This window comes from Saccopteryx leptura, chromosome 1 (assembly GCF_036850995.1).
Source record: "Saccopteryx leptura isolate mSacLep1 chromosome 1, mSacLep1_pri_phased_curated, whole genome shotgun sequence".
Lineage (NCBI taxonomy): Eukaryota > Metazoa > Chordata > Mammalia > Chiroptera > Emballonuridae > Saccopteryx > Saccopteryx leptura.
The window spans coordinates 35,689,408-35,703,850 of NC_089503.1; the positions used below are offsets into that span (position 1 = coordinate 35,689,408).

Genomic DNA, 14,443 nt, shown 5'->3' on the forward strand with positions numbered 1-14,443 from the left:
TCTATAATACCTCATCTGTATATTGTATTGTGTGCTCACCACCCCCAGTAAAGTTTGCTCCCATCCACATTAATCTCCCCTTTATTCTCTTCTACCTCCCCCTATTCCTCCGGTATCACCATACTGTTGCCTATGCCTAGGAGGGTTTTTTTTTCTTTGCTTAATTCCTTCACTTTATCTTAAAGATGACCAGCACGTTAAGTGCAATGTTAGTATTCAGTTAATTCTTTTGCTTATCACTAAATTCTCAATGGAAAAGTAGAATGGCAGAATGACTGGCTTACTGAATGAACAAATGGAAAGAAGGGGTGATAGTGATTATCTTATTGACTGACATTCAAATCACTTTGAAATTGGACTTTGGACTCCCTTACCCTATTAAAAGTATGTATATATGCAGAATATGCAAACCTGACAAAAGAGCATATAAAAGAATAGATACTGTAGAACAGACTGACAGCTGTTGGAAGGGAGGCGGGTTGGAGGGCTGGATAAAGGGATTAAGCAGTACAAATTTGTAGTTGTATAATATGTGTATTACAGCATAGGGGATGTAGCCAACAGTATCGAGATAAATACAAAATGGCACCAGGTGAGTACTTGAAGTAAGAGGAGGACCACTCTTTAAAGTACTAGCTACTTTACTGTAATCTGAAACTAATACAGAATAATACTGACTGGGCCCTGGCCGGTTGGCTCAGCGGTAGAGCGTCGGCCTGGCGTGCAGAAGTCCCGGGTTCGATTCCCGGCCAGGGCACATAGGAGAAGCGCCCATTTGCTTCTCCACCCCCCCCCTCCTTCCTGTCTCTCTCTTCCCCTCCCACAGCCAAGGCTCCATTGGAGCAAAGATGGCCCGGGTGCTGGGGATGGCTCCTTGGCCTCTGCCCCAGGCGCTAGAGTGGCTCTGGTCGCAGCAGAGCGACGCCCCGGAGTGGCACAGCATCACCCCCCGGTGGGCAGAGCGTCGCCCCTGGTGGGTGTGCCGGGTGGATCCCGGTCGGGCGCATGCGGGAGTCTGACTGTCTCTCCCCGTTTCCAGCTTCAGAAAAATACAAAAAAAAAAAAAAAAAATACTGACTGTAAACTGTAACTGAAAAATAAATTTAAAGGAAAGAACAGATACTTTAGTTGAGGGTGAGGGTTTGTAGAATCAGAGCCCCATCCTCTAATGTTCATGTACTTCCTCAGTAGCCTTTGAGCTATATCTGCTAAAGGACTAGGCTCAGAAGAAAAGAGGGGGAAAATCTCTGACTTAAGTCCAACTATGTAAGGTCCAAGAGCTTAGAAACTACTACTAAAAGGAATTGAGTGACCTGCACAAGTCCGGGTGAATGTCAAAGTCGGATTCCAATTAAAAACACAGAAATGCCTTGTGAATTATGTCTGTAACGTTCAACTGCATTCCAAAATTCATCCAACGCTGTCATATCTACTCTGCTTAAAATCACAGCTATAGGTCCATTCATAAAACTTTCAGGGAAAAAGGTAAAGGAAAAAAAAGCCTTAAAAAAAACGAACAACAGCAAAACCCATAAAGACAATGTTTATTTTCTCTTCCTAGTAGACTGGTCTTATGATTCCCTGTCATCCTACTATGCTCCCTTTATTTTCCTTTTCTTTCTCCCTTGCTGCTTCAGGTTCTGATTTCATTCATTCAATATTTTCTATGAGGCAGCTAGTTATCAGCACTTGAAACTCATTCACAAACAAAAAGACAAAAATCTGTGCCATCATCAAACTCTTCTAAGAAAAACACTCTAAATAAAAGATTTCTGGGACACTGGCATAGAGAGATTGAAGAAACTTCCAGGATGACATTTTAGGATGGTTCTTAAATCTAGATACACAGAAACAAGTGCTATTTTTACTATTAATATTTGTTTTTTTTTTCAACTAGTTTATGTAGAATAATATACATTGTAGGTTTGGTAACAAATCTTTATTGAGGAAAAATAGGCCATCTTTCAGTACCTTTTATCCTTTATCACTTGGTCATTAATACTATGGTACATAATCCAGGTGAAGAAATAGTTTGGGGAGGTTTAAGACTGTACACATAACAGAAAATGTCCCCTAAGTAAACAGATACATGTTTTCATTAGTCTCTAAGTTTGGCCAGCTCACCCTACTCTATGGTGTCAATAACATTTCAGCCTCTGCTGCAATTAGTACTTAATTACAGTCCCTAAACTATAAAAATAAAAGATTCCATTATTCAGAGTTCACAGATATGGTTTTAATCCAGCTATCCACATTGTCAATCTAAAAGAGTAAATGTCTTCTTCACAAATAACTGTCTTAGACTTGTAGTCCAGTATATTTTAAAAAACAGAATTGTCTGAAACAGCACTACAATGTTAAATATATAATTAAAGAATGAAAGAAATAGTTAGGTATCTAATACAGTCATTGTTCAGAGATTTAAGATCACACAGAAAATCACATCGAGATGAAATACTGAAGTTTTCACATTTAGGCTGAGATTGTTGGCATTGGATAAACATAGTCAGCATTCACTTAGGTCTTACACATTTTAGGCACTAGTTCAATTTACACAGTTAATAACTATAAAAGGTAACACAAAGTCCAAAAAAAATTTCTAACTTAAAATGAATAATAGCATGATTATTATATATTTTAAAATGACTAGAGAGAAATAAATTTTTACAGTTCTGGTAATCCCTATATTGATATTTCATCAGAAGGCATGTTTGTTTCTCAATAGAAATCTATTCTTATTCTGCAAAAATAAGAAATATTTCACTGCTTATTATTATAGGTACATAATATAATTCATATTATCTATAGACAACATTCAGGTTAATGTTTTTTTTCCATTTAAAGGTAGTTAAGCTATGAATGTTAATTCCTCAAAAACAACCTTCTGTTTATTGAGTTGTTAATTAATAAAAATAATAAGAAATAGCACCTCTCTTATAGACAAAAGCCACACATATATTTTAAACCTCCCTGATGCTATTTTAAAGCAATTAAAGGATTAAGAAAAACAAGACATATTTATTAGAGTAAAATCATAGAACATACTAAGAAAGTATTCTTAACTATTAAAAGGAGCTCTCAGAATATTTTTAAAAAAATATTTATAGAGCTCTGCTGCTACAAATTCCTTTTGTTTTGAAACAAATAATGCAATGAATATACCACAGGAAACTCAGCAGGACACATAATGCTATCTATCATTAAAGAAAAAGTATATACATTAAGTTCAATTGAAGCCCACTTGGTCATGACAGTAATTAAGATAACCAACTTGATTATGTTATCAATACTGGGATAGAAATTTTGAGCATAGAAGAAAAAAGAACTTATAAATAAACTGTTCAAATTTGATTAATATTAAGCTAAATTCTCATTTTTCATTATGATATACTAAAAAAATCTGAGAAAATATTAGCTTAATTCTAATTTTATTAGTTTCAAATATGTCTCCTAAGTATAATATACTAGGTGAAATAAGTGATTAACCTTCCACAAGATCCAGAGAGTCTAGGAGTTAAGCTGGGATACAGGGTGAGAGTAGGAAATGAACCTAAATTAAAACTAAATTACCTACTTCCCCTTCATAAACTTATGGAGATGGTGAGGGTTTATGGGTACAGTGGGAAAATGAGAAACAACAGGACTTGAGAAACTAGTCATGTTCCAAATGTAGAATTACATTTTTAGAGCAAGAAGTCAGCAAAAACTTTGGACCTTGATCTTGTATTCTATCATGGTCATTTCATCTGAAAACTATGAATCATCTATAAAATTAATTCTTTCTTTCTTAGGTAGCCTGTGATCTACAACATGCTGATAAATGGCACTGTCTTTTTTTTTTTCTGTAAATACAACAGCTACATAAATATATCACAATATTACTTTTATTGTTAAGGATTGATTGCCATTTCTCCAAATCACTACATTTCTTTGACTGTGTTATTGTGATCAAAAGTGTGTCATTATGTCCCTGAATTTAATTTCATCTACTGAGTAAATAAATTTTATATATATATAATTTTTTTGATTAAGTATTTCTAACACAGCCTGCCAGAATTCAGTGCTCCAGTGCTTGCCATACCCATTGTTTAAATCCCACGGTTCTATATGCTTTCTGCACATGGGCTTATGTATATATTTGATGCAGCAAAGTACACTTGATCATATAACCCATTAATTTGAGTCTGTAAGTTTGATGTTATAATCACCCTATTAATCAGGTAATTATTCAAGTGTCCATTCTTCTTGTTTGTGAGTGATGTTCAGATTATTCAGGAGTGAGTTAATGATCGGTGATATTCCTACATAGTGTTACAACTTCAAAGATTATCACAACCTTGTTTTATTTTAATAATACTTTTTTTGTCAAGATATACAAATCTGGGTTTATTGGCTCTTCATGGTGATTTTACTGTCATCAAATCCTCATTTGAAAATCAATATTATCTGCTTTCAAATTTGTGTTTTGAAACCTCCTTTCCATCTCACATTCTACTACCCAAATTTCACATAAAAAATTATGCCAACTATTTCAAATAACTTGATTTCTAACTTGGAGTAATTCCCGAAGATAATCATAAGGATGTGTCTATAAAATGTCAAAATATCTAATCAGTTGTGTCAGAAATTTAGTCATTTATTTAGATATTCTGTCTACCTTATACTAACCACATTTAATGAATTCTGTTAACTGTTTAAATCCCTGACAGAGTTGCCTTTATATAATTTAGTCATGGTTCAACATAATTAGAAGAGCAATAAACACTCTCAAAAACTATATTTAGGTTGACACAGATTCCAAACTTGAAGAACATGGCTCCAATTACCCAGTGTGACCAATTTTTCTTTTATGAAGTGATGGCAATTTGGATTCTAAAAATGCTGAGGATGCAAAACATTTTATTGTCCTTCAGCTGATTAAACATACTAGACCATAGAAGTACTAGATACTCAAATGAGTCATAAGAATTAAATGTTATATTGCATTCAAGTTCAACACAGACCAGTTGATATTGGGAAATTTACTGATGACAATGACTATTCATGACTGAGAATATTCATTTAAATTAGATTACTGCTAAGGATTATAATTGGTCTAGAATCTTTTGGAAAATGTGCAGACTACTTTATAAAGTACATAAAATTGTAAAAAAGTTGCATGATTTAAAAACTTAGTATTTCCATCAAGCCTGTGGTCTGAAAAGGAGATGAAGACAATAGCAAATGGATTTTTTTAAACAAAGTTTCTTGGTATCTACAGTATTTTTTCTTCTTTAGTTGCCCTTCCTTCAAAGTTGGTAAATTCTTTTTCTTGGATTTTTTCTACTTCACATCCAGTACAAGGAGGTGTTTGCAACTTCTGCCAAATGATACAAAAAGACAATTAAAAGAGTCAGAATAAAAAAAACATATATTAGATCAAAATTAGAGTGTAATAGAATAGTAATTTAAATTCATACATCTCAACACATATCTTACAGAAAAGTAATGCCAGACAAAAACAAAATAAATGTAAATATGTTAATACTGATACTTCATGAAAATTCTTAATATATTGTCTACAAGATTTTTCAAAATCTTTTGAGAAAACTTTGAACAAAACGTTCAACTTTAATTAATCTAACCTCAAATTTGAAAAACTTAGGTAAGTAAAATGAAACCTAAGAATTGCTATGATAGAATAGTTTTAGTCCCATATAGAACAGTACAAGTAAGAAGTTCAGAATTAAGCTCCTGAGTTGTGTTTGTTTGTTTCTGTGAGGGAAACCTCTTCTGCTTTTCCAAATCTTTTGTTCCTTGGTTGTGAGGGAGAAAAGGGACTTTTCCCTCACTCTTGTTCTTCTGAGGACCTCAAATAATAAAACTGAACACTTAGTGGCAGGCATAGTGGTCACGGAAAGGTCCAGAAGCATTAGGTAAACAAGTAACTTTTATTTGTCCATAAAACATCCCTGCTTCAGCTAAAGTGAGAGAGAAAAATCTTGGAGCCAAATGGACTCAAGAAGTGATTTTTGTCATAACCAAGATAAACCAACACAAAAATACCTGTTGGGTAGGCTCTGGTTCTCCAGTGCTATTGCTTGGGGGATTTTCTTTACGCTTTGTTAAACATGTTCTGTCCTCCTGTAAAAGCTGCAATGAAAAATAGGTCAATGAAATTAAATTAAATATAGGAAGGTGACCATAAAATCCTTTGAATTCTTCCCATTGATATATTTCCTTCACCTTGAGACAAGCTGAAAAAGCAAACTTGGGACAAAATCATCACAACTTGAATGGGATCTCAAGCAGCTGTGCATTCACCATGGGTTTGGGAACTTAGTGGTAATTAAAGCAGTCAATTACTACAGCAAAGTTTAATTTCGATGCAAAGTTCTTTCTATGTAAAAAGAAAAGAAAAAGAAAAAATTACAAAACCAGTACTTTTTGGTGTGCCTAACCTCTAAGATATCCATTTCTGTGGTCTGTATGCTTGCAGGAACATCAATATTGCGATTCAAAAAGCAGTTTAAACATTATGATCATCAATCTGTCTAGCAAAATAGATTTAATACCTTAAAAATTACTATATTTCTAGGTATAATATCTTTATTATTATTATTTGTGTGTGTGTGTGTGTGACAGAGACAGAAAGAGACAGAGAGAGGGACAGATAGGGACAGACAGACAGGAAGGAAGAGAGATCAATTTTTTGTTGCGGCTCCTTAGTTGTTCATTGACTGCTTTCTCATAAGTGCCCTGACCTGGGGGCTACAGCAGACTGAGTGACTTCTTGCTCAAGCTAGCAACCTTGGACTCAAGCCAGCAACCTTGGGCTTTAACCCAGTGACCTTTGGGTTTAAACCAGCGACTGAGGGGTCACACCTATGATCCCACACTCAAGCTGGTGACCTCATGGTTTCAAATGTGGGTCCTCTATATCCCAGTTCGATGCACCATCGCCTGATCAGGCTATGCTTTATTTTATTAACCAGGACATCTCATCTACTTATTAGCCTCAGGTATTTTGAAGAAAGTGATTGGCTGGCAGTGTACTTCAATTGGGTTTCATTTCCATTAAAACTAAGTTCATAATATTGATTTTCCCTCCCTCCCTCCCTCTCTCCTTCCTTATTTCTCACCTTTTTCTTCCTTTCCTTCTTAGTGTGCCTCTTTTCCATCTTCCTTTCCTTACTATCTCTTATCCTTCCTCCTCTCTTTCCTTTTTTCTTTCCTTATATTTTACACACGTTTTTAAAGTAACCATAAAAATCACTTCGTGTAGTAACATATTCCTTTTTATTTTTTGTATTTTCCAAAATCCTTTCCTTGTATGAAGCAGAGCCTAGAAGTACAATAGTTATGCCCACCAGTTTGCTCTGACACTGAACAAGTCCATTTGTTTCCTTGGTGTCAAACAGAGGATACGTAAGCTGGTTTTGAACTGTAACATTCTGTAAATTCTACAAATAAGTGATAACTAAAGAGCTTGCCTAAGAAATTTAAAATATTTCCATTCAGATTTTATAACAAAGCTATTTTAGAACAAAGTTATTTTAAACACTTCTTATTCTTACATTACATTGCCCTTATTTGAACATACACCATATTACCTTACTTTCCTATACCTCTGGATAGGACACCTCACCACAGTAAAAGTCTCTCTTCACTGGAACTTCCTGAAAACTAGTTACTCATTCCCTCCCTAGAACATCACTCTACCACTAATAGACTTAGTAATTCTTTCCTGTTCTAAAGGTACAATGAATATACAAATTTTAGCACTTAACACTGCTTGCAATACATATAAGCATGTATTGCTCCTCAATAGGTTGCAAGTTCTTTAAAGACAGAAGCGATGTTTATCAGGCCTAGACAGTAGCTAGATGCTTGCCAAATAGCAAGTGACTGATATATAGTCTTTGAATAAATAATAAATTAAACAGGTTTTGGCTACAAAGATATTTTAATTCTGAGAATTTTAATATATGTCTGATATTTTCAAAGGATTAAATTTAGGCTATATTTGATAGAGTTTCAAAATGGTTACACACCATTTCTTCTTCTAAATAAGCCTACAAGGTAGTGGAAAAGTAAGATTGTAACTATAATAATAAAATAGGTAGTCAAAACTTTGATGAGCTTCTTTTCAAGAATTTTAGGCAGATGTACAATGGAATCTTTTATACTACTTAAGAAATAAGTTGTTTCATTTTATGTGGCATGGTTTGAGTTCAACATAGAATCTAAAATTACTTTGGAAGAATTATAATTAGTCAGTTCTTATTGTATCAATAATAACATAACTGGTCTTTGCTTTTATTTTACTAGCATTCAGCCTCTCTCTCTCTCTTTCTCTCTCTCTCTCTTTTTCCTTCTTTTCCAAATTAGAGGAGAGAGATAGACACACTCCCTCATATTCGCCCAACCAAGATCCACCTGGTAACCCCCGTCTGGGGCTGATGTTCTGCCCATCTGGCGCCATGCTGTGCTCACAACTGAATTATGTTTAGTGCCTGAGGCAGAGGCTCCAAGGAGCCATCCTCAATGCTTTGGGCTGCTACACTTAAATCAATCAGGCCATGGCTGTGGGAGGGGAAGAGAGAGAGACAAGAGAGAGGGGGAGTCATAGAAAAGCAGATAGTCATTTCTCCTGTGTGCCCTGACCAGGAATAGAACCCAGGACATCCACACGCTGGGCCGACACTCTACCACTAATCCAACTGGCCAGGGCTCAGCCTTTCAAAAGTTAACTAAAGTAAGTACATAAAATCAAGCTCAAAAAACAAGATAAGTACAGAAATCAACCAGTAGAGTGAAGAATTTCCAAATCATAGCTCCTAGAAGTTTAGAAAAAAAGAGTTTATTTGAACATTAATCAGTTATATTTAAAATAGTTTTCAGCACTTTCAAAACAGAATTTCTTAGAGCTTTGGTCTTGAATGATCTGTCCACATAATGACTTAAGGTGATTATTTAAAAAGTAATACTCAAGGGTGATAATTCAGTCTATAATTCAGTCTTATATATGTGTCTGGAGCTTGCATTTTTAAGCAGCATTCCAGTAATTCAAATGCACAGTAAAAAGTGAAATCGATTTCTTCATAATGCATAATGCACAAATGCCTTAAAAATCTCTAAGATGGAGATTTGATATAAGCATTTCCCAAATCTATTTGACCTCAAAAACTTTTTGTGTGTGTGGAGAATCACTTTAGGAGGTCATTGTCATGCGAAAAATCATGCAGGATTTTCAGCGGAGTGTGTGCTTTCATTAATGCAAGCCTCGTGAATATTTGAGACAAGCCTTTGATCATCTGAACAATGAAAACTTATTAAATTTCAACATTAAAGAAAATATTATGTGGCTGGAAGACAGCTCAAATCTTTGTTGATACTTTGATCTAATAATGAACAGGACCTCTAAGTTTCCTTTTTCTCTGCCTCACAGGCATTGTGGAAAATTCATGACATGGGGGTTCATAAAATTCTTAGTGTTTCTCAGAGAAACAGCAGATAAAGGGCAAAAGGGTAATAATGTGAGGTATCATGCCTTCATAGGCGTCTTAACTTTATAGTTGTTGATGAAGCAAGCATTAACTTGGTGAGAATAAGTGGTTTCATTGTGGAATTTTCTCAGTCTAGTTGCAAAATCACCCAGATTGCCAAAAATCCCAGAGAGAGTAGTCAATGAAGGCAAAAAGAATTGGCCATATTGCAGTATAAATGTAGTTTTGTCAAATAGTTTAAAGTGCTTTGGAGTAAAACAGTCTTTCCTTCAAGTTTTAGCTCTGATGTTTATCAGTAGTAATCTTGAGCAAATAACTTGATCAGTTACTTATCTCTGTATCTCAGGTTATTTCACTGTAAAATGGGGGTAATTATCATAGGGGTATTTTGAGGATTAAATTAAAAATGTATAAAAATATTTACCCCAAATATTAACAGATAATAAAAATTCTTTTTATCCTTCTTGGGCTGTCACAATTATTATTATTATTATTATTATTATTATTGCCATTAATGATTATAAGCAAACAATTACAATGCACTGACACTAAAATTACTGGAGCGAAAGGGGGAGAGGTTGAGAGAGTAAAGGGGGGATAAATGACGATGGAAAAACTTGACTTGAGGCAGTGAACAAACAGTACAATAGACTATGTATTATGGAACTGTATACACGCACACACAAACAAATATAAACTATGCTGCACAACCAACAGTCATGCAATTCTCACACATAAAAGATAAAGAGAAAAGGAGTGGGAGGTCAATGGAAATTTTTTTAATAAATCTGACAAGTCTAGTAACCAAAAGTAACCTCACAGGGTGATCTGACCGTAAATTCCTAACAGGGCAGGTCACGGTGGGCTGTCATGCCCCAGACTTACATAACTTCTTTAGTTAAGGCTTTACATTTACTTTAAACAGGACATAAGTTGTACTTGTACATATAGGTTAATACACATTTGAAATGCTAGAGTAATCCTCTTTATCAGACCCCTTCAATGCATAACTCCCCTCAAGGAAGCACATAATCTCTTCTGCACCTTGCTTTCTCCCATCTTCATATAATCTTATGTTTTCTTTTTAATTCCAAATATATAAAAAGAAACTGCAAAACTATTATTCTCTGGAATATTTGAGATTTTGTTCTTTTGGCATATGTCATCAGTTTGGCTCAAAGAAACTCTTATAAAAAGACTCTTTATAGGCTTGACATCCTTACAGAGATAGGGCAGAGAGGCAGAGAAGAAAAGAAAATAGAGAAATGTGTGCTTACTTAAAAGGATATAAAAATATAGTACTAATACTTCCCTTTTGACATTACAGATAAAAAAATAATAAAAATACAACTGATATATTTCTTTGGGAGAAAAAACGATGAGAAAATAGAGGTTTCAAAGTTATGCAAAATTGTGTTTATATATTTAAAGGTTATTCAATAAAATTTGGTTTGAAGTTATACTCACAATTATTTAATATGAAATTAAACCAATGGGTCTACTTCTAGGGCAGCTGGCTTGGAAATCACATCATGAAATTCTTAAAACCCTCTTCACTTAGCAAATCTATGTTACAGATTGAGAAGCATGGTTAGCAAGAATATATATAATATATTCAATATATATATATATATATTTTTCCTATTGAGTTCTTATTCTGAGCCAAGCCAAGCACTATCACAGGGTTGGAAATAAAACAGTGAAAAATATAGACAAGATCTTTACACTTATTGGAGCTTAATTCTAATGGAGGAAGCAGAAATAAAGACATACACAAGGACATATAAAAGAGAGCATCAGAGAGTGAGAAGTATAATGGAACTAATCATTGAATAATATCTACAGATTTTGGTGGCAGAGTCATAAAGAAAAGAAAAAGAAACAAAAGTAAAATCATCTCTCAGCACCTTATATTTGACCCCCCTTTTTCTTTTACTCGCCCCTTTCGTGTGGTGGGCACACAATGCTATATACTGATACCCAGGCAGTCCCTAGGTTATGAAGGAAATAGGTTCTGTAGGTCAGTGGTCCCCAACCTTTTTTGGGCCATGGACCATTTTAATGTCAGAAAATATTTTCACAGACTGGCCAGCCTTTAGGGTGGGATGGATAAATGTATCACGTGACCAAGACAAGCGTCAAGAGTGAGTCTTAGATGGATGTAACAGAGGGAATCTGGTCATTTTTTAAAAATAAAACATCGTTCAGACTTAAATATAAATAAAATGGAAATAATATAAGTTATTTATTCTTTCTCTGCAGACCAGTACCAAATGGCCCACGGACCGGTACCGGTCCGTGGCTGGGGGTTTGGGGGCCACTGTTGTAGGTTTATTCTTAAATTGAGTTTGTAGATAAGTTGGAATAAGTACACTTACCTATTAAATACAACTTAGATATTTGTCTTAACATAGTATTTATTTTTACATTTTTGTACATATAAATACTTAAACATTTTCAAAAACAAACCTTAAACATTCTTGGATAATGAAGAAAATGATGAACTTGTTGGAGAGGATGAGACTGGTGTTAGAAAGTCAAGGTTTGATTCTTGGTGTTAGAAAGTCAAGGTTTAAGAAACTGCTTGAGTCAGTTTCTTAAAGTAGGCATCAAGGGAGGTTTGTACAGAGCTTCTCTTTTTCGCTTCATAAAGGGCCCGTTAGCATTTGAGGCCTTTAGTAATTGTACAGTAAATTTTAGTAAACCTCTCTGTATCAGGATCTTGCTCCTCTAACTTGGCCATTCCTGCTTCAATGAAACGAAAAGCATCACCAAACTCTTTTGTAGAAAACTTTTTGATTCTGGAGATTTTATGTTGTTGTTTTCTTCCCTAAAGACTATTGTCTGATCCTCTAGTTCCATAAGGTCTTTATTGGTTAGTTTTTGCCATGGGAGTCAAGTAACTATGATATTTTCACTGGTGTTCAACAGCAGTTAATTACTAATAGCCTTTACGGCATTCTATTCATAAGTATGAGATGTGAGTCAAATGTTTGTAACTTAGGGACTTACTGCATATCTCTTACTACCTTTCTCTAAAACATTTTAAAAACCCTCAAAATAATTAATGCAAACGCATAACTGGAAAATCAACTTAAGATGCTACCAACACAAAAGATCTCTGACAGCTCACTCTGCTTATTTAATTAAGATACAGTATGAGGAGGTGGTCTAGTTCCACCTTTTTGCTCAGATCTATCTGATTTTCCCAACAACATTTATTAAATAGTTTGGTTTTACTCTATCTTATGTTCTTGTCTCCTTTCTTGTCAAATATTCATAGTCTCTGTCCTCAAATTGCATATAATCTAGTGCAAAATGAGAATCTTATATAATCAACGTGCAAGATGGAATGGATCTAAATAAAATGCATGTGTAAACCAAGTATGATGGGGACCGGAGGAGAAAGCCATTATGTCTTTCAGGGAAGATATTATTGACCAGATTAAGTTTTGTACTTGCATATCTATATTTGGCCAATATTTTTTATAATAAATATTAGCATGTTTATTGAGCTATTTTTATTTATCAAACTAATAAACATTATTAGGTTTTATATTATTTCTGATAAGAAATTAAAATTAAGTTCACATTTTTTTATTCTTCAAATTAATTGTCATAGGAGGATAAACATGGACATTTATATCTAATGTGAAAAGCAATTTATAGCTAATTGTTCTAAAGACCTTAAGGAACAATCTACGTTATCTGGATGGATGCCTACTTCTTAAGAAAAATGCCACAGTAGCTCAATAAAACATACCTTGTATGAAGCCAACCTCTTCGGATGGTGTAATGGAGTTTAGCCCAGAATGACATTGGTAGGTGGTGGTCTCAGCCCAGTTAGAGCAGGGAATGAATTGCCCAGAAAATTTTATTAACCATGCTTCTGCCAACAACTTATTAGGGCTGTCAAATGTCACACAATGAATATTGGATATAATAAGCAAACAAACTTTTTAAATGTGACAAAATTGTTTTAAAATGACAGAGTTGGCATAATTTTTAACCCCAGCTCTAGGATTTATTTCTGTACACTTTTTCCTGTCACTTCCTTAGACAATGCTTGTTTTTCTGTTGTATGAATTCCTTTTGGTCAGGGACTTGTGAGCAAGTATAATGGCAAGAGACTGACCAAGTACTCACAGTACTAAACATAAGCCATCGTTTTTTATTTTCTTAAAACACTGTGAAAAATTGTTTGCTGCCTATTGCAGTTGAGATCAATGTGAAACACATCTGCACTGAATAGTAAGTCTTAATCTCTAAGTGAAAATTAAAACAAAATGCTCACTGTCTTTAACTCTTGATATGCTATTAAGCAATATGAGGTACATTTGCAAACTGCGGGAAAGTGGGATAAAGCAGGTACATTGTTTGCTTTCTCCACGTGACTCCAATGTTATCATTTAAGCAACGCTGTTTTCAAGGTAATTTAAACATACCCCAAACTGATAGTCCAATAATACTGTTAATCATTGGGCAATTTCTTTAAGTCTCCTGAAAAAAAAAAATAAGGGGCACCAAGGCAACCAGAGATCATTTTCCTAAGTGTCTTTGTCTGACTTCTATTGGGTGAAATTTGTACAATGAAAAGCTATAAAACATTGCTAAAGGGATTATAAAAGATACAAATAAATGGAAAGACAGCCGTGTTTATGGACTGGCTCTATTACAAATGAATGGTTCTGATGAATTCCCCTTACCCACTATCAAAAACCACACCACTATCTTTCAGTACTAGTATTACAGAGCCTTATTTGGTTATCACCTTCTTTAAAATGCAAATGTAACAGAGTGGAAGAAGCAGAAAATTCATTATTACTGAACACTCTCTGTGCTAGAAAATGTAATGTCTTGCAAGTAGAGTCCAAGGGCTAAAATCTAGACAGAGACCATTCATGTTAGTGCAAGTGGAGGCAGCTTTTTGAAGGGACTCCACACCAAAGTGATAG

The 14,443-nt window shown here is 34.5% G+C and overlaps 1 protein-coding gene across 2 annotated transcripts in view; it reads right to left on the reverse strand.

Moving 5' to 3' along the window:
* Nucleotides 1-1,930: 1,930 nt before the first annotated feature.
* Nucleotides 1,931-14,443, reverse strand: part of LUZP2 (leucine zipper protein 2) — a 470,561-nt gene continuing 458,048 nt past the window's right edge. For both annotated transcript variants that reach the window (XM_066364200.1, XM_066364208.1), the window contains exons 11-12: nt 6,046-6,132; nt 1,931-5,359 (exon numbers count right to left, since the gene is read on the reverse strand). In XM_066364200.1, coding sequence (XP_066220297.1) covers nt 5,255-5,359; nt 6,046-6,132 — 192 coding nt within the window. In that variant the 3' untranslated portion in view covers nt 1,931-5,254. The remainder of the gene's footprint in view (nt 5,360-6,045; nt 6,133-14,443) is intronic.